Here is a 27743-nt window from a genome sequence, read left to right as displayed (position 1 = left end):
TACTTTAAATGCAACAATTATGAAAATACTTTAATATCAGTAATAGATTTGATAAATATCAGGAGTTGTCGAAATAAATAATAAAAAAAAATTTATTTTGAAGTAATTAAAATTTTACTGCGCAAAAACTTATTGAACAAAGAATATTGAATTAGAATAAATGAGCTGTAGATCTGTTAATCTTATTGGCACATATAATCATCCCTATATTTAATTTTGCATATCTAGGCATTTGGAAAATTATTAAGCAAAGATATATAATTACGAGGATATATTTATCGCATCTAGTAACTTTTAATTCTATGCACTTGGTCCTACTGATGCATTTCCTTTTACATATATTATTCCATACGTAGAAAAATCACCTATATTAAAAAACACTTTAAGTTGTATGGTATCAAAATTTCTATGATACAAGCAAACTGAAAGTATTAATCTTCTATTAAAATAGTTAAATAATAACCGCCAACACGAGTCTATTGATTGATTAAACTGTACATTTCTTTTCATCAATAGGCAATGATTCCGTGCATTTTATTTTAACTAGCGGAATTTAATAGTTTGGAGAACTATGCGTCTTTGCTTGCATGTATTTATACACATATATACGCGCGACAAGGTGTTATGTGCAATTCTGTATGTCTCTGTGTATACATAGTGTGTATGAATATGTGAGCTGTGTGGACGGCGCTACGTACACCACTTTTCAGTCAGTCAACTATTAAAATAGTCAACTTTCGTCAGTGTAATTCAGACACCCCTTGATCCACTGGGACTTTTTTAGTTGAACGTGCCTTGCTCACGTCAACATATACCGTTGAATGATCTAAAGAAATGAAAAACAATCTTTTTAATATTTTAAAATAAGATGTATCTTTTTAATTGTATTTATAATTTGATATAATATTAAATCATACTTGCATACAGATGTGCTAGAGTTTGTCTTGAAATAGGAAGAGATTATTTGTAGCAGCAACAGCTACTACATTTTCAGATGGATGCCAAGCAGTATGTAATATTTTTTTATTGAAATCAAGACAGTCAACGCTAATTTCATCTTTTTTACGTTTACCGCCAGTACAAACCTTTCAATAAAACATTTATATTGTAAGTAATAAATTATAACATTAAATTAATAAATTATAATTTATTATATATATCTTATTACTTATAAGTATAGCTCATTTTAAAAATTTATACTTACCTTACGTGGCTTTAAAAGTGTTTTTGGTTTGGCAATGTCACGTGCTGCTTCCAATGTGAGATCACGTTTAGTCGTACGATCGAATACTCTGAAGAAATTATTGTATGAACCCGTCATAATAGCAGAATCATTACCACTCCAACAACACTCGAATTTGTCAAAGATACAATCATTTTCATATAATGAACATAACTTTGATCTTAGGTATTCGTGTACCTATAATAATATAATTGATAAATATTTTATGTTAAATATATAAAATTTGTATTTCAATTTTTATTACATACAGGGTAACATTCAATAGGTCTTGTTTCCATTTGTAAATCCCACACTTTCACACTGAGGTAGTCTCTACTGATCATATATCTTCCTGAATTACTAAGTTTTACATCGCTTATACTGGAAATGATTTCAGAGAAGAAACTTCTATTTGTTGGATCTTCTGGTTCTTCAAAGAGCTTACTATGTTGGTCGCAAAGCGCAGCAGATCTCATGTCACAAAGTCTAATTGTTCCTTTACTGCTACTATATACCAAGACATTACATTCTGCCGGGTGAAATTCCGCAGCGGTTATTACTTCAGTTAGCTCCTCCATATTAGTTGGCTTAATATCTACTATATCTGTATATTATTGTTAGGAAAATAGCAGATTTTATTATAAAAAATATATATCAAAACTTATAAATATATATCAAGAACAATATAAAATTTAAAAAATAAAAATAAAATAAATACTAAGTAACATAGAAAAAGGATACTAAAACTCTGGTCTGTGATCTCAAGGTGCCAAAGATTAATTCTAAGATCATCAGCACTGAGGTATGTCTCTTGATCACTGTTGACACTTATACTGTTTATATGATAGGTGTGCGCATTGGCAAATATTCTTCTTGGAGATGCTTCTACCATTAATTCCATTGGCTTTATAGTTGGAACCTAAGTCAACAAATAAGTATTCAATATATGATAATAGTCTCGTAACATTATGTACATATTTGAACTTCTTGACCATACTCCCATTGAAAATATTTTTGTTAAAAACACAATAGTATAAAAAAAATTATATCTATGTATAAATTTAAAATAAAATGATAGAATTAAAGATGAATTTATTATATATAATTTATTATAATTTTAAACTCTTAATTTTAAATATCAAATTAACAAATAATAAAAATGTACTTAGTATTTACCCTTAAAGAAGTGATACAAGCAGGATCACGAATTGTACCATTTTCTTCTTTTGTATTATAGCCTTCTACTCTTTTATCTCGTTCACTGACTTTCCACAATTTAATTGTTTTATCATTTGTGGAAAGTAAAAAATGTGCTGGATTTTTTCTTTTTAACCATCTAATTTTGTTAATTTTTTCTTCTATTTCTAATGATTTCAGGTAATCAAATTCAGGTTCATGACTTTGAAAGGTGCTGTATACATTGTATTCACCTCTCCGAGGTATACTGTTTTTACTCTAAATAAAAATATCATTTTTTTAATTTTAAAAAAATATTTTTATTTGTAGACACTGAAAATACTTAACAAAATTTCATAAAATATGACTGAAAAATATTTAAAATTTATTTATTTCTTTTATATTTTTAGTAGTTATCCTTCAATATTCTCTAAAGATAGAGAAATATGCATATTATATACAAATCTGGCAATAATCCAATATTAACATATATATAAAATTTGTATTCAAATGATATATTTTTTTCAATTGAAAGTGCAAAGATTAATATATAATATAAAATATAGAAATATTATTAATATAAAATATAGAAATAATAAATATGATATAAATATAATTAAAAATAAAAAATAACTTACAACTGGGTCTCTTTGAAAAATAACAACCCGACCACCTTTATCTCCTGTTGCAAGAAGATCACCATCATGGTTAAATTCAACACATGAAATTATATCAGCTAAAACAAAATGTAATATGAATAACTATAACAATATATTCCAGAATATTTAAAATATATGTTTAGAAATAACATGAGAAAAAAAGAAAGAAATAATACAAAAAAAGAGAAATAGAATATGTCATAAATATATGCTTTATTATTTTAAAATATATTATATTTATGTTATGTTATATTTTTGCTTTTATGTTATAATGATTAAAATATAAATTGATTCATAGATCATACATGAATAAAATGAATAAAATATATGTGTAATTTTTTTTGTATCTAGAACTTACCTTCAGTGACATCGTCTTCTAATGTTCCTTTCACCTGAGAGAAACACCACTGTATGTCACCATTGCCTAAAACGATAATAAAATAGATGAATTATTAAATATAAGATTTTCTTGATATTATCCTCATTTAAGATAGACATATAATAAAGTAATGAAAATTTATATACAATATATGAAAAATAGTGCAATTAAGTTTCATATTGCTCATACAATATTATATTGAAAATAGATTAAGATTTCATAATGTTTATCGTTTGAATTATATCATATATCTTAAGTATAAAAAGTAGTAGATGCATAATGTTAAAAAAGATACATACAAATTTATTTGGAAATTATACACGGTTTTTTCCCAATTATTGAAATGCACGATACGCACGATCGAATAAAAGCAAGAAATGGAACGAATCGATAAGGATAACGAGGATAAAAAACAGGAAAAAATAAAAAGTATATTTAATACTGAACATGAAACGTGATAAGGTAATCATAGAGAAACGTGAAATAATCAGTATCAAAGAAAAGGAAAAGGAAAAGGAATTTATGAAAAAAGTAAAAATGAAATATATAGATAAAGAGAATGAGGAAAAAGAATATTAAAGAAAATTCAGGGAAAAAGGTAAAAGTAATCCTACTTGAAGTTTCGGCGCAATCCATCGTGCTTCTAGGCCGTCGCCACCGCCGCCGCCGTCGCCGGCGACGGGCGCATTTGGCCCCGCGCACGGCAATAATCCAGAGAGTGGATACGGGTGATTATATTTGAGGATGCGGAATTGACGAAGAAGAACTTGCGTGCACTGCGAGCGCTGCGGATATACCCGTGAACCCGTGATAGTATCTGGGTCAAGGTTCAGGTTGCCGCGGCGCGGCGAGGCGGCCAGCAGGAGCGACGCACTGTTCGGTTCACGACGTGTGGTAGAAATATACAGCGACCACGCAGAGTAAACCGTTGCTCACGACGCTTACTTACCGGCCATCTCGCATACAAGACACTACGCAACCAGAGAGGTTTGCACGCGAGCTTACTCTCGGTGCGAGGTCCAATACCGCCTACTCGACCAGAGATACGCGCGCGCGGCGCGCCACGCCGGCGACCAGGAATCAGGAAACCTTCACGATTGTTTACCACACTTTGCCTTATCTTTTATCCTGTCACATATTCGTCTATCTAGCTCACTACTAATATGAACGCAATCACCAACTTTCAATGGCGGAATTCACGAACGCATAACCGCACAACACTACTATGGCGTGACGTCACACCACAGTCAGGTTTCGCTACTCCGACGGTAATCGCCATCTTGATTGCGAAAACCGACTTTACGCGAAATATAACGAAAATTACCGAACGTCATAGTTCATATAGTGCCATCTATATCGCGCAAAATTCAAATTTTGAAACTTTTAAGATTATTCTTTTTCGAAAAAATAACTAAAATTTTAAGTTTAAACTTGAAAATAAAACAATTTTATATATAAATATATATATAATATATATTCATTTCAAATATATTTCATATATATATATATATATATTTATATATTAAATGAAGATTATTTAATATAAAATTACTATGACATTAATTAAGAAAAAATTACCTAAAAGTTCTGACAGTTTCTCATGTAGCTCTTCCAAAGAGGAAAACATAGGCAAATCTCTCGATAAACGTGTAAAATTTCTGGTTGAGCGAAAATCTGTCATTAATCGGTCCATTTTTAGCAAAGTTTCAATATAGATATAAAGATTTTTTTGCTGTTTTTTGATTTTAATAAAAATAACGACGATTTATTTTTAAAACACGATTATTTTTGAAACATGTCGCACATTTTAAATTGAAAAATACAGAATTGATTATGATGTACTTTAATAGAGATCTCGTCGATACATTCTTGATAAGGTTCTAACGTCCGGCCTGTGTTGAATATTAATACAATTTTTCCTCTACAGTAGAAGATCAAATATTTTAAATTAAGAGTATTAATTAATATGACATCATATCAACATCATAAGTATCATATTCTCGTTTGTTTAAAATTAATTAAGAAAATAAAATCCCATAATTAAAAGCGCATAACAATATTGCCATATTGTATATTTGTAAATATCGCATTTTTCACTTTACTCACAAATTCATAATTCAAACTCAGAAATTGAGTTCGTTCAAGCTAAAGGAAACTTTAGGCGTAGTTTCGAACCGGTACTCCAAAGTGAAAAAAATTTAAATTCGAATCACAATCTACTTGCCCTCCCGCCGCAAAACAAGTTGTACGATGAATTTTTATTTTCAGGGATTCAAAATACGATTAACAATCGTAGACGTATCGAAGACAACAATCATTCTTTTTTTTTTATTTACTGTAGTAATCAAGTAGATCGATTTTTATATTATCTCTTGATTTGAACAATTAACCGAGACTCGAATATATTAAACAAATGAAAGAAGACAAACACGCGAACATTTGCGAATGAAACGGTTGTCTCGAACTGGTACGAAAGTGCATGAGCTCGTACGATACACGAAACTCTCGTTGTCGAACATGTTAGAGGGAGGATGTTAATGAGTTTGTAACGAATTCTAATAAGTATGTAGAACTGCTGCAACGTTTATTCGGACACGAATATTTTTGCACGAATTAAATGCAAGCGTTTTCGAAAAAGTAAAGATCGATAAAAAAAAAAGTATAGACATCACGTGTCTCCGCGTGAAGAAGATTTTTTCAACGAAATTTACAAGTTCCCATTATACGATAAGTTCACACTCGAGTGCGCTAAAGATTCACTTGTATTCGATATATATATACATACATATATATGTATATATAAATATATATATACATCGTTGCTCACATTTCTCCTATAGCGAGTTCACCTTTAAACTCACATGCTTCAAATTTTTTCCACGTCCATGGAAAATCGATCGAACCGTTTGTGTGGCTAACTGTGTAGTTAAAGCTTTATGCGCTCTTTCTTCTTTCCTTCTTTTTTATTTATTTATTTTTTTTTTTTTACTTTTGCGAAACGAAGCATTGCACCAACAATCAGCATACCAATTCCGCATACCAATTTTGAGAAACGTAACTATGTACACCCGTTAGAGAATTTTTGTCTACTCACAAAGAAAACCGTTGCAGATCGAACTGTGTCTGTCACTCTCTTCTTCAAGATTAGTCGACTCGTGATAGAATCGTTTTAACCTGATACGACTTCGCGCACTCATCCTCCTCAGTGACGATTTCTCGCAAACGATATATTCTTGAACGATTGATATCCGTTACGATCACGCCGGCATACTGTTATTGCCAGGTGACATCGGGCCTCGTTGGGTTTACCAACTGACCGCTAAATGTAAACGATGCTCGAATCGGTTCGTATAAATACACTCGTGTACATACAACGCGAATGATACTATCGATGATCGAATAACATTCAAATAATCGTACGAATTTAACTCGTAACCAAGAATCTAGATATCTAGATATCTGTCCGTCTGGATCGCAGATTTGGAAAGAAAGAAAAAAGAAAGAAATAAATAAATAAATGCGCAAAAGTTTATTCCTTATTCCGGAGATATTGCCTCTTTTTTTTCCTTCCCTCTTTTTCTCTTTCAACAATTCCCATTCTTTGACTTTCGACGAGGAAAAATTCGGTCGTCGAGTATTAGAGTTTTTCGAGACTCGGAAGAGAGGGGGAGGGAAATGAGCGGAAAAAAGGGAAGAAAGGGTGATAGGAGAGAAGTGATGGAGAGAAAGGCGGGACGAAAGAGAAACGAGAAATAAAACTCACCGACTCTCTTGTTCACGGCGGTATTGATCATGGAGCCAAGCTTGGTGAGGCTAGACTGCCTCATGATGTTGGAGGGGCTCTTCATCCGTTTTGACGGTGGTACCGGAAGCGGGGCGGTCTTGGACCTTGCCAGGATAGCACCGTTCCGGCAGTTTCCGTTTGGACTGGCGCCGGGGGGCCGCTGGGGCGGAGCCCCCCATAGACCCACCACCCCTGCGTGACGCGTGGTGCTATTTCGCGAACTTCGACTCTTTTCCACCTGTTAACCACGCTCACTATTCCTTCACCTCAACATCCACTTTGCATCAATTTGTCGCTGAAACAGTAACAATGGTCGTAGGGGACCGATTACTTTCTCGTTCTAGTAATTTTCCATTGTTATTATTATTATTATTATTATTATTCGATTATAAGATTATTCGATCGGATTTGAGAATACCGGTTCTCTTATCTTCCGCTCGAAAATTCTCCTCGAAGAGTGCGCCGTCAGAGTGTATCTCTGCAACACCCGGAAGTGTGTCGTGGGTGTTGTGTCGCGTGGAAAACCGGTCTTCGGCGCGCTCGCGGCCGTTTTTCTTTTCCTTTTTTTAATCCCGATTTAAGCAAGAGGGGGGAAGAATGGAGAAACGAGAGCGGCAATCCTGAATCTGAAGGGGGCCGATTGAAAGAGCGCGTTAACAGGCAGGAAAACTCGGTGGAGAAGTGCGGCGGTGTCTGACGCGAAGAATGCGTGAATGTGATCGAATGTGAAAAGAAAGAAAAGAAGGCAACAGGTAGTCGAACGTGGGTAAACTCATTTGACTTGTGCCAAGGAGAGGGGAGAAGATGCGCGGACGCGAATGCGCGGGGGTTGAATGCGCGCTGCTCCTCTCGCACTAACCTAACCCACTAACTTCCTCCCCCGTTCTCTTAGCAATTCCTTAAGGTTAAAGCTGAGCCGGATTCTTTCTCTTATTGATCATCGACCAGTGTCGCGCACAACTTAATAATCTTAATAAGAGCCGTTCGCGACATTGACACCGGCTTCGTATGTAGGCGTCGATGGAAAATGCAAAGAATTCGCGTAAACAAGCGCTCGATTCAACGAAGAAGATTTGAAACGCAAATGGAGCACCTGGATCGAGAGAGGGGGGAGAGAAGAGGGGTGTTCGCAGACGCGAAGACGCGAGTTGGCGCACATTGGCAAATATCGAGGGCAACGCTAGCCTCGGATAAACGATGCTAGTTATTAACCTTCGCGTTACGATGCGTATATAAGCCGCTTTTTCTACCAGCTTTTCCAGCGTCGACCGGGCTATCGATTCGGCGAAATCGACGAAGCGACCATCGCTAGAATCCGATCGTGAAAATTGAAAATTAAATCCAGCGTTCTCATTAGCGCGGATCTTCGAAAAATAGTACCCTCGTAACGGAGAGAACACTGCGTTAATAATAAGAGAAACGTAAGATAAAGTTTTGCGTGACACAAAATACTACGCATATTTCGTATAAACTACGACTTAATCGGATTATATACATATACGAAACTATATATATATATATATAATAATTGTACGTATTTATCGTGCTTTGAACCGTATTTGCAGTATTTGCATATACGATAAAACTTTTAATTCGGGATGATGACGTGCGCGTGTGTGCAAACTCGAAGGTAATACCTTTGTTTTTCACCAACGGATTCTTCGTTAACGAGGCTACTACCAGTTGCACGTTGCAATCCGGACGCTCGAAAAACGCTTTTTTCCCCCAATGTTCTCCCGGTGTCCCTGGTTCTGGTATTTCTTCCATAACCTTCTGAACTTTGACACTTGTATTTAAACCGATAAACATAACCGAGGTCCGAGTCAAAAGCATGGAAACACGGCATGAAAGCAGAATGAAAACGCGGTTAATCTAGAAATACTGTCTGTATAGTGGAACGAGCGCGACGGAATTAACGTACCTTCAGGAATGGAGCAAGGTTAAATCTTTACCGCTAATCGCTACTACCGGTTAATCTTGCAATTTAAACGCATTTAAGGTCATCGAGCTAATCTACCAGTGCAGGATCAAATTCTCACACTAAACGATCTTCCCGTTAGTTTTCTAGAATGTTTTAAAAATCGAGACGACTATTGTTCCAATTAATGATAGGAAACTGATATGTATATATATATACTTATTTCATAAGAGAAAAGAAAAATGAAAAAGATCGTGATTTAAGAAAAAGCGTCTTTCCCTCGAACACGCGTCCACTATATTTTTTTCTTTTTTCAACATACCCGGAAAAGTCGTTCCCCGACTATGGATTTGCGAGGACGAGCAGAAGGGGTGGCAGACGGGTGGTAGTTTGTTAAACTGGCGAACTGTGCACGCCAGTGGCAGAAGGTCCCTGGCGTCTAGCCAGAGAATTTTCCGACCGCTTCTTAAGCTCGAAATTCATTCCTTTTGCGTGCAAACTCCATACCAGGAACACGCAGCATCCCCGAGTTCGGCTACGATTGTTGTTGCGTGTCCTCGGAGATAAAGCGTTTCTGAGAAAATTTCGATATTTAAATTTTCCGATTGAAATTTCTCCAACTCGCGTTTGATTGGGTAAACTTTAATCCAAGATTGTATCACACTTATATAATAATATTACATTTCGAGGAAGAAATATACCGTTGGCAACTCTTGTGAGAACTTTTTCGCGGGAAAATGTTTAATCTTATCCGAGATGCGATTTTATTACGATAGAGAAATGGCGGTGAAATAATGGTGGTCTGGGTTGTAAAAGTAGAGTGGTAAAATTGAGGGCCCGTTCTCACAGGGGTTAGCATTTTCTGTATCCACTTTGAAATCCATAAAGAATGGAAGGAGAGAGTTGGCGATGATCTATTTAATTCTTCCAGCAATTCGAAATGAATTAAAACGGACGTTTCTATGGAAGAAAAATTGTGAGAATGAAATTTAATTAAATTTATTATTCGCATTATGCAAATCGAAGAAAATTCCATTGTTTTTCCGTATATATATATATTTTTCCATATATTCCCTACGTGATATGAATTTAATTTCCTCGTATTGCTTTATCGAACAATAATATCACGGTAACGCGATAACTATTATAGCACGATGACAAAATGATGATATAATTCCGACGAAATTCTACGAACACTCTGTTTAACTTAAGCCACCTTCTTTCAACTCTTGATTAAAAATCTTTGACAAAGAGGACACGAGAGCGATGATAATAATGACGGACAAGCACGACGGATGAAAAAGAGACGGCCGTACTACTAGAATATAAAAGATTTTCTCCCTGCATTTTGTCTTTCGTCGAAAATCATTTGTCGGGCTGACCTTTTCAATTTTCATTTCTAAATCGCGAGTATTTCCCGATTATTCGAGCGCAACGATTCTCGACATTTGATAATTTAATAATTTCCGCATTGCGAACGACGATTCGATTTCTGCTCATCACTTCGTTTCGTTTCTCTTTTCTTTTTTTTTCGGAAATCAAAGAGCGGCCAACACAATGGATATTCTGCAACCGGTCACTCGAGCATGACAAAACGAATTCCTCTTTTTCACAACTGGAAAGCAGACACGATCGATAATCGCGCGTGTGGAGAGTTTAACCTTTCGCTTGGCACCTTTAATTATTACACTGCGTCGAGAGGTAATCCAGCTATCGTTAAACGTTGACCCGACCTGATCGACGCCTCGTGTTAATCGGTATGCTCGTGTGAACTTTACCAACATTATCAACGGGTACCCCTACGCCACCGAGTCCCCATTACGAGACCAACACTACCGCCATCGTCATCGTTGTCTTCGATTCCGAGGAAATCGTGTGCCTGTTTAACGAGGTTACCGCACACCCATTATTATTCTTATCGGTCTCCTCCGTGTCGTTGTTCGCGTCCTTCGAAGGGGGCTGGCTGAGAGAGCAAAGGCTAATTCCTCTTTACCCGGATAACTATATAGACTCGTGAATGGGCGAGGAGCTTGGCCGAATATTTTCCACTTGGTGGAAAAAAGAATAATCGTTTCCTTTTTCTTCAGAGGGGGGGAAACGATCCTGGTATCGGTGTGATGTTTCGTTTCATTTTCCACGGGACGTTTAATATCGGTGCGCAGAATGCAATGGTCACGTTGCATTCGTGGAGAAACATGCACATATTAAAAAATAACGCGGATGCAGAAGGGACCCCGAGGCCAACAGACACGAACGTCCTTCTCGAATAGTGGGTCAACGCTCAATGTTAAAGGGATCATAAAAGTGTACCAGTAGGCCATCCCGATGAATCCGTACTACGAAAGTGTCAGTTTTTGTAGGCTTTCAACGAACACACATGATTATATATATATATATAAAATAAGGAAGTTGGCGGTTAGGCCACAATTTGGGACGAAGATATTGTTCGTTATCAATGGCAAGGCTAAAAAACAACGCCAAGATAAGAATTAATTGATTAGAAATTAATTCTGAAAATATCGAGAGTGATTTCAATGTAATAAATTTTTCTAGAAAAATTTTAATCCGACTTTTCTTTTTAATCACCTTCTTCTTCTTCTTCTGGATTCTTGCCACTTGGTGCGTCATTCTAAGCGTGCCACGTTTAGAAATTAGGCTTGCCCGTTCCTTTTATCGGATTTAATCGTGCTGCAGACGTAGTAGCAAAATAATGCTCTTACGCAAATGTTGTTATATCGAACGTCGAACCCGATGAAAACCAGTATTTATCGGTGCTTTTACGTATTTTATCAGTGAAAGCGTAACACGAGAGTCATAATCATTTCAACTTCGGAATAAGCACGATATTAAACATATTTCCGCGCAGTGGAATATCAAGTTTCGCCAAGTTTTTCCCTTAGTAACGAGTAGTGATTGATAACGAGACGAGAAGAGTTATAGAATTGTTGAGAAATCCACGAATTGAAAAGATGTATCCACGTACCGTCATTTCGAACAGTGTATCATCTTTAATAATTTCTACGAAGATATGACCTGTAAAATATATCGTGGAGGATATTAATATTTTCTTGGGAAAATATCTCTGAAGGGTGGACTTTGAAAAGCCGAAACGAACGCAAAAATGTCAATTGAGGATTATTTATTAAGTTATAGATAGACCGTTGAACCATTTATGATTAATCTGAATGTATAAAAACTCGTAAAAAAACGTCGAAATATGATACACGAAATTTAAGAAATAAATTCGTAAAAATTTGATTTTGCATAAAAATCCGCAGCGTTGGTTAACAGCGGCGAGCGAAGTTTAGACGGAGCGAGATAAAAGGAGATACTTCTATCTCCATCGCCCATCTTCTCGCTTCATCCAACGCAAACTTAAATTGCTTACAACTCAATAAATAAGCCTGAACCGATATTCTCTCCTACATCCAACTTTTATCTTCGTTTTCGGCCTCCAGTGTCGCGCGAACGCATTAACACTCTACATAAAATTACATATTACGAAAAATAAACGATGGTTTTTCACCGTCTATCTGTAATTTACGATATATTACAAATTCGATCAGACAGTTTACCGATTAATAAGCATGAAAGAACGAGGTCCGTCCTCGAGTGCATAACCTGATTCCAGTTGGTGGCGTGGCAAAAGAGAAAAGAAAAAAGAAAGAAAGAAAGAAAAAAAATGCCGAGCCGAAGAATAGTCGTGGGGTTCGAGAGATGGTCGCGAGAAACGGGCGAAACGTGTTTGTGTAGGTGGCTTTTATTTTTCGGCTGACGCTTGTAAGTGGTTATAGCTAGCCTTTATATACACACAGAGGGATGAGCTTCAGCGCTGTCAGCGAAGTAAGAGGCTCGACTCTGCTGCCAGTTGCTCTACAAGCCGGTGGCCTAGATAATTCGAGTGGTAGGTCTTCCACCACTGTGCTCGAGTACCGTCTGCACCGTTTCTGTAACCGTGGGTATAAATATTCGGTGATAACAGCTTCGAAAATTTTCATATCCGTGTCCACTTGGACGGTCGAAGGGGAGACGAGAGACGGTTCGTCTCGAAATAACGATATTCGGACTCGGACCGGTATACACCGCATAGTTTTCTCGGCACGATCTTCCAGTGGCACGTTCACTATTTCGATAATTCATCGTTCCGTAATTGGGCCGAATCGTCCGATATCTCTCCTCGGCCGTTCAACAATCTTGCGTTTGCCTTTTCTTTGTGTACAATTGAAACAATTTAGATATTTTGAGAATAGTTTAGTTTAATCGCGCTTAAGAAGAGTACAAGCGAGCTCGTGCATTATTTGATCTCGTTAAGAATCGTTTAAAATTGTACGTTGACTCGACGAAACTGTAGGGAATTATACTGGACGGAAAATTGTGCGCGCTCAAGGCTATTGCCTAAGCGAATTCATATATGTAATTTTAATATACACACAATGTAGATATTGCTCGAAGGATACGTTTCTGGGATAGGATCTTTTGTAAGAGATACACTGTATAATCCATGCTATTTGTGCCGCCACGCTATATTTCATAGTGTGCGGTAATGGTCTTAAGTTGCTCTGTAATTTGATACAATAGAAGTAGAAAAGTTGATGAAACTTTTAAGGTAACGAGCAAAGTAAAGTGAAGTTGTACGTATAAGTATTACTTTATATACCAGACACTCTTTCACACTGTCAACGAACTAATTGTAAGAGAATTAGTCTGCTGCCAATTACCGCGCACGCTTCTGACCCAGATACTTCACAAGTAGTGTACGCAGGTACACAACTCGCATCGTACGACATGCATTAAATTAGCGAGATAGAAAAAAAAAAAGAAAGAAAGAAAAAGAAAAACAGCTCTTTGCAATTACGAAAAAATACGAAAGAACTGTGCAGACGGGCTCGATCGATGACTCTTTTGTATAAAAATAAAAATGACCGAATATTTATTTATTATTCCGGTACACAAAGAAGAAAGGTGGCAATAATTTCCAAACGTTACATTTCCCGCGTTAATCACGCGCATCGTATTGGGGATAATGTTTTAGAAAAGCGAAGGAGGCACGTTTATAGTTGGAGCAACGCCGAGGCATTTTCGTGATCATCGGCCCGTTAACTGCCCCGAAAGGGCAGAAATTTGCCACGGTTAGACGATTTCGGCGATGACTGTGCTTGCGACGTTACACAAGTTTCTGGACAGGTGTGATAAATCGTAAATCTGATAATTTTGAGCCGATACAAATTTCCGATAAAAATCACCACGAATATCGTTCGTCCCATAATTATTCGACGAACTTCGCGGGAGAAATTTGTAATAAATCTTGCGATAATCTATAAATCATTTTACAATCGAAAACGACGTCCACCAGATCCAGTAATTGCCGACGAGTAATTTATAATTAATCAATCGTTGTATCTGAGAGACGTGTCATCAATCAGAGATGCGGAGCCCAAAAGATTTGATTCGTGCGAAGTTCTCCTCGGTGTTTTCGACGGTGTGGAAATTAGTTTTAACTTAGTTGTGTTTAATTGTCGTTCGAAGAGAAAAGTTAACAAAAAGCAGTCGGGCCGAGAATTCGATAACGTTATACCATTCTCCTTTAAGGGAAGTATCTCTTTGAATCTCGAGGAAACGTTTCACGTCCCGTGAACACCTTTGTAAACCCGTTCACGATCTTTCTTAAGCCTCGGCAATTTCCGGTTCGTTGACCCGAACGCTTCGAGATCTCCGTTTTAAATTCAAACGTAACATTTCTCATATCCTGACGAGCCTACCTGTTTCATTGTCACTCGTATCCCGTTCAGAGATCGAGGAAACGATATCGTTTCTTAGAGAGAGAGAGAACAATAAGAAAGTGATATAATTGTGTAGAATTCGCGGTGGAAGTAGAAAGTGGCTCGAATTCGAAAAGTCTAAAGGATGATCCTTCGAAACGAGCGTGGGAATCGAACGTAAGAAAAAGTTCTCGGCCGAGAGACCTGTTTATCGAGTTATTGACAATTTAATTTGCTAAAGTAATTTGCTAAAGTAAAAAAAAAAAAAAACTGTCGATGAACGTGTTCGTGTAATCAGGAAGTAATAAGGCTAATCTAATTCCTTCGCAAGCTATGCTTTTTGAAATTAGAAGTCCAATTAGAAATTAGAGTAAAATTAATAAAAAAAGAAATGGACGATTAATATTCAATGCGTTGTTTCGATTTTCCATCCGCTCTCTCCGGACACCCGATACATTGACGCGGAAACAAAGATACTTTCAACGCGTTGCCAAACACGGGAGCGCAACAAAGGATTACCGATCCTAATCTCGTTTCGAGAAATATCGAGCCGTCTCTGCAACTCCTCGCGAACAGGATGTGGAAATGTCGGTTACGAAATAAGGCGAAATAACAGGTGGATCGTGAGTAAGACTTAAAGAGGGGGTTGGAACATCTGGTCATTTTTGATGTTACCAAGGTGATGCAGGCTCGACGACCAAGGTCGAGAAGCAGTATCGCTGACGCCGAGATCGAGGATTGACGCAATTTTTGCGAGCTTTCCACGGATTTCACCCCAAGTCTGAAGGTGTGTCTGTCTTCAGCCTACACGCCAACTCGATAGAACCAACAGCTCGGATAGAAAGAGAGGGAGAGAGAGACGGAGAGGAAGAGAGGGAGAGAGACAAGAGGAGGACCTTTCGGATCAATAGGTCGTGGCTTTATTGACTCGCGAAATCGCGTGCCAAAGAAACGCAACGCGGCTCGCACCACGTTGATGCACGTGCAATTATTATCTCGTCGCGTCTTCCATCCTCTTCTTCGACGCTTAATCGGCTAAGCCGATTTATACAAGAGTAACAACAAGATAAAAGGAAAAAGAGAGAATGAGGAAAAAAACAATGGAGAATTTTTCACAAAGAATTTTCCAGTTTGGAAAATTGGGCCGAAAGCTAGGAGGGATAAAAGAACCGCTTTATCTTCGCTTTGATAAATCCGATTTCTGCAAAGAATCTGCCTAGGTTTAATTTAAATTTTGTATGTATAACCTTTTTTGTTTCCGTTCGCGGACCGTTTCATCCAAACTCTGAATAATAGAATAGCTCAACGACGACTACAATGGAGATGCGTTAAACGAGGGAGGGAGAGAAAGGTATATACGCTTCAATTTTTCCACGTATATTGAACAAGCGCCGGGGATCGGTGCAATAAGCCCACAGTCCATTCACTTCAGTTTCGTCTGCTCGATTTTTTTTGTTTCTTTATTATTATTTTTTTTTCTACAAACCGTTACGTGGTCTCGGTTTTAACGGATCGGTGAAAAGCGAGATTTCGAGAAACGAAATTCGGTTTCCAGGCGCGTCCAGATCGGCGTGTAAACGGCGCAAGAATGGGCGGCCGGTGTGACGAAGCCTTTCCACGTCTAAAGTGCTCGTTCTAAAGCCGTGAAACGGTTAAACGGGTAGATGCGTCGCGGTCATAAAGAAACTCGCTCGCTCGTTCGTCTTCCTTGGTCGTGCTCGATTTGTCCCATTCCTGTTCATCTTTGATAAGCGGTTGAAACTGGCTTTCAATGATTGCGCTAAAAGGCAACGTAAATTGCGCAATTGCTCAATTAGACGCCACTTGCGCGCTAAATCAAATCCAACATGTACACGTTAAATATTATACACCAACTGTTAAACCAACTAACTCTATCTTTCTCGAAACTATCTATCCATCTGTCTATCTATCTATCTGGACGAAATAATGAAGTTTACTCGGCGGCAGCGAGACAGTCGGGGCCGTGAATTAATAAGCGCGAAATCAATGCAAACACACGGTTCAAGCGTTGATTGAGTTGGCGAAGAAAAAAACGCTCACGCTTGTGGCGCGTGATTTCTTTTTTTTTTTTTACGAACGATTAATCGATGCCGTGCGTAATTGTATCTTAAATACACGTACGTAACAACAAACGTTTCAATTATTCCGAATTATTCAAATTCGAATTTAATTTATTGCATATATTTCTTTCCACTCTGGATTTTATAAACGCTTGAAAAAATTCTTTAATTTTCATCTAATATATCGACCATTCGATCATTTAAAAGCGTCGTGATCTTATCTCCTCTTCCATTCTCTTCTTTCATTCCAAAAAGATTCGCACGGGGAAAAGGAGAAATAATAATTCATCGCGATATTAAATTACACGTAAACGCGGTAAGCAGGCGCGTCTCTGAAACGCTGTCACCTTCTATCGACTATCGTGTCGTTTCCATAGTAATATCTCCGGGATCGTTGGCTCCTCGATACCCGGAGCTTTTGTAACCAGGTCGCCTTTGAGGTAATGCATCGGCTTCTCTTCGCGGGAAGTGCGTTCGACTGCGGGAGGGTAAAACCCATCTGGAAGGTGCGCGCTTTCGAGATCGAGCGGTTGCTCGATCAGTGGGTCAAGGAGAGCGAATACGAATTCGTGCGGATACGCGAGGAATTCGATTTGGATTTATACGAATAGATAGGCGAGTGGGGCGGCGCGTGGCGTCGAGAATCGTGATGCGATTGAAATAATCACGGCGAAATAAATAATTTTTGTTTTTTCTTTCCTTTTTTTATCGGCGAGAGGAACGATTCGACGCGGCGAGTCATCATCCACGGCGATGCCTTTCTCCTAAGGCTTCTCACGTTTTTCTAATTACACCCAACTTTCGATTCGCCACCGAAGGAGCTTCCGAAATCGATCGAGATACGTTGGGCAGGGTGTAGAAGACGTAACGTCACACGATAAATATTTTCATCGGAGGAGAAAGATCGCGTATCACGCGAACGTATGTTTGTAAATTTCACCCCATCGCGTTTCAATCCATTTCAAACCGTTCGATTTTTCGTCGAACAACATTTTTAACTTTAACTGTTCCCCACGATTCAGGTTCATCAAGGTTCCATCCTTTTCATTATAATATCGTAAATAGGTTTTTAGCACAGGTTAAGTAAAGTCACCGATTAAAAAATCAACTTGCTCGTGTACTTACATACATGTTTAGAAACTTGTTACGAAATAACGCGCGCACGGTTTATCAACAAATTGGTTTATCATGGTAAACAGGGAGTCGCTCTCTCTCTCTCTCTTTGTCTAGGTTTAAGCCCGTATTTACCGCCATTTGAGCGGCTCATTTGCACCCCGATTGCGCAACGAGTAGCAGCCATGCGCGTGCAATGAAAACGGTAGATCGTGTTTAGATTATCAAAGCTCGAAATTAAAAACACGTGGCCTTAAACGTAAGGTAAACGCGTCTCACGAGGCGAGGACGACAGAGAGAGAGAAAGAGAGAATGTGGCGGGTTCGAAACACTGTGTCCTATCCGTTTCCTGCAGTTGGCAATAGAGAGCACGTGCTATGATTCTAGGGTTACGGTTAATGAAGACTTCGAGGAACGATCGCAAGGCCGGCAATAGGTAGATTTAGAAGTAACACAATTGGAATTTGTACGAAGCAATTGGCACCAAGGTCCCAAGACTTGGTCTATCGAGAGCCAGTCTTAAATTGTTCAGGAGGCATTTGTCGGTGAATTGAAAAACTTTGTATTCCGTGCCGTGAATTACGATAATCGTATCGTATGCGAGTGCACACCGTATATTTGCGTATAAGTTTGCAAAATGCATGCGGAATAGGAACCGAGAGGAAAGAGAGAAGATGCACGATTCGACGTTGAAATTTTAAAAACGAGATAAAAATATTGTTTGGTCGACGAGCTGGCGTAGCTTTTCTTTTTTCTTTTTTTTTAGTCTTATTACAATGTGTAATATCGCACAATGATACGTGACAGTACTGAAACGTTTGCCTTCCTCTTTTTCGTCGGCACGCATATCCTTGTTTTCTTTCTATTCTCTGTTATGCGTGTTCAAGTATATCGATTTAATCTAATAACCATTATCCTTGACATCATCGAGAAATTCTCTGGTAATCCATCGATTGATGTAGACATCGATTGCATCGATTTAGAAAATCAACTCTTCTCGTTTTAAGGATGCAAATACAAAAGAGTACACTTTTACCCAAAAAAGAATATAAGAAGAACTTTCGCTCTCGTTGGCTCGCTGAATAATTTTCCCATTTCGAAAAAACAATAGTTCAAGAAACTTTTACGAAACATTTTTACGAAACAAAATTAAAGTTATTTAATTGAGGGAATAATTCGTGAATGATTCGATCCGGGTACGCGATTGAACAACTCGATGATGATGCATCCAAGAAGATCGGGCACGTGATACGCGAGAATCGTGCAAAAGAGGAGACTAAGTGATGTTCCGGGAGAATGAAAAGCCGGGAGTTACGCGTGTAGTTGTTTAGATGCAACTGTTTGTATCAAGCTATCGCAAAAAAATGAGGGGAAAAACGTCGTTGCCCACATTCTCGTTACAATTTACAAACGAAGGCTTTTACGCCAAATACCTCGTTCCCCTCGTCTCGCTCCCCTTTCTTTCTCCGAGCCTAGCGAATCATCTCTCTCTGCACACTCGTTTCGCATACACGTTCCCCCTCTTCCTCTCGAAATGGATCGATGATCCTTGACTCGCGAAACGAGCAAGAAACGAAGCGAAAAGAATCTTTCTTCGAATTTTCGTGGATAAATTATACTCGCTCGGAGGGAGAGGCGTCATTACGCGTCGTCGTGTCAACATATTTTTGACGCGAGAGAGAGTTAATGAGCGATGATGAAAGAAACGATTTTCTAAAACGATCCCGCGAATTTGGTAATCAAATTTCATTAATATTTTTAGATCGTTAGAAGAGTTGGAAGTTGGATCGATTCATCGGGAATGAGACAAAGTGTAAAAATAGAAAAATCGTCTCACTCTTGTTACACGCGATTGTTAATTTAAGAAAATTGGGAATGAGTTTGATCATCGTCCCAACCATTTAATACCCGCTCGTTATTAATCTCTCTCTTTCTCTTTTCTCGAGCAGTGTACCTTCATTTTCTTTTCATTCTCTTTTTTTTCGAGTGGAACGTCCTTGCCTTAAAAAGTCCTTGGCCAATGCAAAGGGGGGAAAAAACTCGCTGATTTTTGCGTGTCTCGAATTGAAACAAGATTGTATCAACCTGTGTTCTCTGTGCTCATGGAACCGATGAGTGACGAACGTATGTTACAATTTTTCTTTCTATTCGTTCGGAAAATAATAGAATAAAAGAGGAGAGGAAAAAAGAAGGACAGAATTAGAGTTCCATTTCGATCGTATCGATACTACTTTCGCTAAAAGACGAAAATTATTTCTCGTTATTTCTCGTCTCGTGGAAATGGATCAAAGGCTTGTTGGCGCCAAGGAGCGTTGCGTTCGCAGGAGAGAAAAATATCATGAAAATTTCGCGCGTCTCCAAGTTTCAACGATCCGTAAATTCGTTGCCATTGTGAGCTGCCCTTATCGCGGAAATTGTGCCGGTGGCGCACGCATTGTTCAAAACCCCCACGGCTCCCCCTCCTTCATATTCCTCGTTTTCGCCATAATAATTACTATCCCGCCAGTCGATAAAGACCTAGGCTTAAATTCTTCTTCTTCTTTTTCTTCTTCTTCTTCTTCTTCTTCGTTACCTATCTTAAGTGTACCGAAAATAATTATTCCGGCCGATACGGCTCGACCGGAACGAAAAATATATCGCGTGAAATCTATTTACTTTTGAAGGAAAGTTCGCCCCGTTTGTTTGAAGAAAGCGAGATTTACGCAAATGGAAAGATATTTATCCCATTCAAATGGAATTTCCATTTTATCGCGACTTTCTCTCTAAGCTCTTCGAATTCCAGAAACTGAAAAAAAGTGAAATTTATTTATAAAAGAGTCTGGATCGATCCAAGAGTAAGAGAGAGAGATCTACTTTTTTTTACAATTTTTTAAATTACGCCGACGCGTCCTATGATGTGAAAGTAATTATTATTTTTTGATTAATGTTTGATTAACCATAATATCTGTTCATCGTTTTCTATTTCTTTCCTGTAAAAACTAAATTACGATCAATGTGCTCCCCTATAAACGAACATACCGATTTATTATAGAATAACAATAACAAGTATTACTTCTTTAATAATACTTATACAAGTGGATCATGCTACTACGAAATTCTCCATCTCCTTCGAATCTAAAAATGTGTCACACGAGTGAGATAAGATCGGATACGGAGGCGAGATAACCCAGACGTGTCCCGTACCGTTTTCCATGGGTACATGAGTAAGAACCGAACGATTTGCATAGCGATTATCGGCTAAACACCGTTTATTTATCGGCTGTTCGGCTATCTGTGTATACACGGGTGTCACGTAAGTGCATGCACGCCGTTCGAGGGATGCATCGGAGTGGTAAAGTGTACTCGAGGAGAAGAGGTTGCCCGAAAATAGAGAATGTTGGGTTATTTCGGGCCATGTTGTTTCAAGGTGAAAGGCCGACTTCGCGAGTATTATTCCTTACGCTCTTTCCTCGAGCGCGTGCACGCGTCACAGGTTCGCCTTGTCTCTCCCCCTCGCGTTCATTTGCCAATGAACAAATAAACGAAAAGAAATAACGTCTTGTCCTCCTCCTCTCATTACTCGCCCGTTTCCAATCAATCTCGTCTTAAAAAATAATAATTCTTGTTTCAACGTAACATTAATCTCGATTCGTGCGTCAAATTTTTATTATTGGGCGAAATAATTCAATCCACGAGGATTATTATCGCAAGTTTGTTCTTCCAAATTGCATGGATACGTTTTAAAGAAGGGATAACGACACTCCTCGAAACATCGATAAAGAAAAAAATTGGCTCGTGCTGCTGATCGCGTACGTACGTATAAAGTCTCGTTAGAAACAAAACGATTTTTTACTCGAAACTTATTAACGAAGGAACTAGAAAACTTTCGCGATCCGCTAGCGGAGAAGAGTTGTATTCGGAAAATAGCATCTCTCTCTCTCTACTTACGTATATTCCGATATTTCGAAGCCAATTAGCGTAATTGCAATTTTTATCATCGCGTAATAATCTACTCCCCTCCTCCCCTGTTCGAATCGATGCTTTCGTTGTTTCATGCACCAACCCTTCTTCTCTCCCGTACGCGAACGAACAGCAACTCGACTGTATCGAGAGAGGACTAATTCCGTGCTAGGGTACCGCGATCGATAGACCGATTAGAACGATTGCTGATTGGGATGAATGGCGCGAGGAGACGCAAGAGTTTACGAAATTTAACGAAGCTCGGATGCGATAAATTGCGCGGGCGGATATTTAAAATAAAATCGATGATCTCGCTCGAGAATCGAGAAACGAGAGGTGAGGCGAAATAAAATGAAAAAATAGGGAGGAGGCGAACGAAAGGAAGGATAAGGAGACGAGAGCCCTCGATAATGGAAGATTTCTATTTCTTCCCTGGGGGAGGGGAAGGAAAGAGGAAAGTTGTTATCGGTGTCGGGCCGAGATCGAATTCTATTAACATTGTAATCCGTTCGTAGAATCCGGGAGTATAAATTTATAAAAGTTCAAAGGTGCAAAGTTAACGAGAATTCAATTTACTTTTCCATTACAGCGGGTTTTCATCGTGCGCGCTAATTTTCGAACAGGTGATCGTTGCCATCACCTGGATATATTAGTTAATCGATAACTTTCTAGAAACAATGTGTAATCGATGTGTGGAAACGATGATTCAGTACAGTAAAAATTGTTTCGTTTGTCCCATCGATTAAACTTGGACAGTCCGTAAATACGTGTAAGGATAAATGCCTCTTCATCGCGCAAGTTAAGTGGATGCGCGTTAAAGGAGATTAGCAGGCTCGATGGAAGCGTGGAATATTTATACGAGAAACTCGCGAGAAGTTGGACACGAGTGTATAACGTTTATAGAAAGCGATTCCTATTTTCCAACTTCCCACGTGTCGACCCATTTATCGCCGGTTGAATGGAGAACGAATTCTAAGTCGCGATTAGCGAATAATTCGACTTTACCGAGAGCTAACGAGAGCTGGATATTTGCACGAATCGCGAAATTCCAGCTGCCTTCAACCTCGTTCCACGTCATCGACGTTTCCCCATCGACGTGTCACGAGGACAACGAACCGAACAACCGAGAAGATCCGTCCCGGGGACGAGAGAATTCCTTCGGAAAAACGGTCTTCCATAGATAAAATCATTCGAGTTGTGGACGAGACGAGTCCATTCCCTGTCTCGAGAGAAGAAGTTTATATGCACGAAATTGGGAGCGCATCTCGGAGTGCATCGACAGACAAAATTACAGCTCGAAGAAAAAAGGGAAGTTGGCTCACGGCCATTCCGAGTTTGGTGCAGCAGAGAACTGTACGTCGAACGTGTATGCAAAAATCAAATGGATAACGAAGTAGAAAATTGCGTTAACTTAAAGTTGCAAACGCATATTTCTTCGTAAATGGATAATATTGAAAATTTCGTTGAAAGTAACTTGTCCCTGAAAGTAATTTTCAGTGTGCGGAAAAACTTTCGAAAAAAATCTCGTCAATTTCAATTCCTGAAATCCGCCTTGATCGACATTAAAGATCGATTAAAACGTTGTTGCGCAATTTTTTTATCGAACAAATTGAAAAGGCCTCGAGCGAAATTACAGTTGGGATTTCGCGCGATTTTTAAATATTTTCCGAGGCGTCTGTTTCCATTAGCCGTGCTCACAAAGAGGAGACAAGTTCGATCGATCGAGTGGAGCAAAGAACCGGGGAATCTCCGAGGAGAGTAGTAGGTCAAACACGAACGGCGAGGAAAGCACCCGGGGATGGCTAAACGAGAAGGTTTAACCAGACGTCAGACCGGTATATCTTGTCGCTTTCGAACGCGTGCGACTTTTTAGGAGGGCTCGAGGAAACGGAGAACAAAGCGTATATAGGAGCGTGGTTCGTGCGAAGTCGCAATTTCATTTCTCGATAATGATCGCGGCGGCGCGGCGTGTCCGTTTTCTCGATGCTTGATTCGAACGTTAAACGATCGGCAATTATTGCCGCAGCTGGAGTTGAGACGAAATAAATAATAACGAACGGGACAATTATTATACAACTTCGATTCAAGATCATGTAATTGCAACATCTGCTCTGACATCCTTTGTTACGATATTCTTTTTTTTTTTTTTGAACTTTTGTCCTTCGCGATAAAATTAAGAAACTCATCGATTACACATTATTAAATCGATTCGCATGCAAAAATAGACGGACAATTGCAATATAATAAAAGTCAATATTGAGGAGGAGGAGAAAGTAAAATAATAACACAATTATAAAATGGGAATGTGATTAGATAAGGAAAAGGGTATCGGCAATAATTCTCGTTTCCATCCGTTCGGATCATGAATGTGATCATAAATATGCATTAAATAATTAATTAATTCTAAGAAAGAGGATAAGAAAAATGATAAAAACTTTAGATTATTATTGGATAGTTTTGAAATGGTAGATGGGTAATTTTAACTAAGGAGGGCAATATTCTTTTCTCGCATGATGCTTTCGACAATTGAACTGCTGATCGGCATACTAAGCTACTGTTAACCGTTCCTGATTAATATGCACCCTTATTGCAACAGGATGCATGCAACAGGATGCAAAAAGTGTTGAAACGAGAGAAGGCTTGCCGTTGCAATTTATAGCAACCTACTGCCGGATTGTTTGTTTCCCAAACGTTACAGAAACTTTCAAAGTAGTATGGAGAGGGGACTAAATATAAAATGCGTGCACGCACCAATGCAAGTGCAACCTCGATGCCTTGGGAGCTACACTCCACAATGCAAATCAGCTTAATAATGTGTAATCGATGATACGCGAAGCCGAGGATCGCTCGGCGAATACTCGGAGAAAGGAACGGTTCATTGAACCATTCGATGCTTTGTTACGCGAGAAATCATTTTTTCTGCCAGGTAAAATCGATACAAATTATCCACGCGCGTAGGCATGCTAATCGACCCGGTCGTCACGCCCAGAAAAAAAAAATAGAAAAAAAGATGAACAATGGACCGAAAGGAAAATGATTTTTTAAAAATAATTTAAATAAATGAATTCGTATATACGAATTAATACAAAAACATGACAAGATTGATCATAAGTTTATAGATTAACATGTTCGATGTTAAATAGCGCTGAAAATGTTTTAAATTTCGTTTAATTAATTAAAAATTATTATCGTTTCATTTTGCCTTCGTCTGCACGTGTCTGAATAAAATATGACATATTGAAATCGATTACTCGTTTTAATTCGTTATTACATCGTTTTTATGCTAAATCCTGGAGTAAGTTTTTTTTTTGCAACGGAAGAAATGTATGACATTCTGAGAAATTGTCGTATTCTATCGTTATATCTTTCGTAATCTTGACAAATTTAATAACCGAACAACATTCTGTTTGAGAACAAGATATGGAGAAGATATATATATTTTGAGTGGTAAAGTTACTGCCATCGGACAAAAAAATATTTTTCTGTTCGAATAAAGAAGTATAGTGTAAACCTTTTGCACGATTTATTGTCGTTCATGACAGCAAAATGCATTCATGTTTCAAGCGTGAAACATCTTCTTATCTTGTTAAAATCGTTATTATCTGAGAAGATAACGATTTACATGTTTATCGTATTTTAATAATGAAATAGTTTAAAGTCGCAATGATTGAAATTAAAAATGATGTGTTTGGAGCCAAAGATTAGTCTATCCGCGCGACAGATAACTAAAGTATAAGATGCGCAAGCGCATCTTTAACGTTCACGAATTTTGTGTGTTAGCCTTATTTCGGAGAGATATTAAGAAATTATACTAAAATTTGTATAGCAAAATAAACTTTTCATCGATGTACTTTAAAAAAGAAGATTTGATCGAACGAGAAAATAGAATGATGTCGAAATTTATAGAAGTGCGACTGAAATCGAAAGAAGTATACATTGGCACGGTTCATCGATTTCGTCACCAGAAAAAAAGGACAATATTTATGCAACAGTACCTAATAATGAGGTACCGTGAACGGTGAATACAATTAGCAACGCATTTCCAATGATCGACGATCCGAGAAATTGAGATCGATTCATAGATAATATTGTCGAACGATTATATATTAAAATTCAATTACATATAGCAACTATCTATACGAGAGAACCTTTAATTATAGAGAATTTCCTTTTGGTATAATGCAATGCTCTAATCTCCGATTCCGAAGATCGAATATTTAACACGTAATAATGAGATTGATTAAAAGTTTATTTTAGAATAACGTCCTATATTATGCGCACGATAATATTATGAAAAAAAATAAACATTCCAAAATATGTCTCTTTTTAAATTACTTCGATTGGATATTAGAAAATTTGATGCTTACTTACGATAGACAGAAAGTTGTGACGTTGAGGTAACCAGACACCTCGGTGAACGACACCAGGACCAGAGAGAACAGGTGTAACGTTGAATTGAATATGTAAAAGTAATAACGGTGTACACTTTCGATAAACGTAGTGGGCAATACCACAAGTAAGTATATAACAACGCGTCGTCACGACTACTTCAAAGCACGAGGGCAAATAAGCTTCCGTACGCACGCACGCATGCACGCATGCACGTTTGTATGCACGAATACCCGTGCAAGTCTTTTAAGAAACGAACATTGATACACACGCGGCTAGCGTACGCACACCACCGTCTGATTGTACATACATCACGTATCGTAGTAGCGACCGCAGGACGATGACAGCCATCCGACACTGTCTTACGCCAACTGGTGTTTACTACTGAAACGCTCCGTCGTCCCTCGAGCCATCGGCTCGGGACGAGGAACACACCGGGAAGCAGCGAGCCTCTTGATGAGTGCAACAGTTGCTTGACCGAGGCGCCCCACAATGTCGATTCCGATTATTAACACGATCCTATTCCACAGATGAGGTACAGAATAGATCTATCATCCTATGGAATATTACGTCCCATGTTCTGAAATACCGATTGTGCAAAAAATTAAAATATGTATGCCCTCTACAATATAAACCGATGAATTTAACAATTATATTCCATTCAAGAATTAATGTTGGTAAAATCAAAACCAATAATAAAATTTTCTTTCGTATAATATTTAATTAATAAATATACACATAATATTTGTATATTATAATATGTTAGCATAAATGGAGATACAAACGAAGTACAAAATAAACTTTTAAGACTTATGAAATTAAATAAATTTGAGAATTTTATATTCTGAAATACCGATTGTTCAAAAAATCAGACGTTTTGATATGCCCTCTATGATTTAAATTTAGGAATTATATCATAGATGAGATAGATGTGACATCTTGTAGAACTTTATGTTACATGTTCCAAAATGCCGGTTTTAAAATAAAATCAGTGTTACTTATGTCTTTAAATAAATAAATTTTTATCTTCTAAACTATTAATCCAAAGATTTTAATTTTTTTTCTTTCGTAAACTAAGATTTCTAAATTATCATCTAAGTGTTCTATTCTTATATCTCATAATTATAAAAATTAAAAAGATATTACGAAAAGTTAAAAACTAAATAAATATAAAAATAAATGAATAACTATTATTATAACTATATTAAATATTAATATTATATATTTAACATATAATATTGTGTATATAACATTATACAAATAAATAAAAAATTAAGTGATTAAAAATTATTGTATATATTATTAAAATTTAATTAAAGAAAAT

At 37.7% G+C, this 27743-nt stretch overlaps 1 protein-coding gene across 21 annotated transcripts; it reads right to left on the bottom strand.

The window, feature by feature from the left end:
• Window positions 1-91: 91 nt before the first annotated feature.
• On the bottom strand, window positions 92-26921 carry LOC108002313 (protein phosphatase PP2A 55 kDa regulatory subunit). 21 transcript variants are annotated; one of them, XM_062085866.1, is made up of 12 exons: window positions 26402-26911; window positions 9461-9712; window positions 8858-9006; window positions 7200-7515; window positions 3416-3481; window positions 3037-3134; window positions 2399-2677; window positions 1964-2141; window positions 1492-1826; window positions 1205-1420; window positions 918-1085; window positions 92-826 (listed from the first exon to the last, which is right to left on the bottom strand). In XM_062085866.1, exons 4-11 carry the CDS (start codon window positions 7282-7284, stop codon window positions 933-935), a joined length of 1410 nt encoding a protein of 469 aa, XP_061941850.1. In that variant the 5' UTR covers window positions 7285-7515; window positions 8858-9006; window positions 9461-9712; window positions 26402-26911; the 3' UTR covers window positions 92-826; window positions 918-932. The 21 variants fall into 21 exon arrangements, with proteins under 21 accessions (XP_061941850.1, XP_061941849.1, XP_061941853.1 ...); XM_062085865.1 differs by lacking the exon at window positions 8858-9006 and having other exon boundaries at window positions 26398-26911; XM_062085869.1 differs by lacking the exon at window positions 8858-9006 and having other exon boundaries at window positions 92-846.
• Window positions 26922-27743: the final 822 nt, after the last annotated feature.

The sequence above is a fragment of the Apis cerana genome, linkage group LG15, assembly GCF_029169275.1.
Source record: "Apis cerana isolate GH-2021 linkage group LG15, AcerK_1.0, whole genome shotgun sequence".
Lineage (NCBI taxonomy): Eukaryota > Metazoa > Arthropoda > Insecta > Hymenoptera > Apidae > Apis > Apis cerana.
This window is presented reverse-complemented; position numbering and strand designations above follow the sequence as displayed.

Bases quoted from the DNA above. Each gene is read 5' to 3' on its own strand.
- LOC108002313 (XM_062085870.1), bottom strand. From the start codon at position 7,284: ATGAAGAGCCCCTCCAACATCATGAGGCAGTCTAGCCTCACCAAGCTT. The intron at 3,482-7,199 runs GTGAGTTTTATT...TTATCGTTTTAG, and splicing joins CGCCGTGAACAAGAGAGTCG to GCAATGGTGACATACAGTGG. The intron at 2,678-3,036 runs GTAAGTTATTTT...ATTTTTATTTAG, and splicing joins TTTTTCAAAGAGACCCAGTT to AGTAAAAACAGTATACCTCG.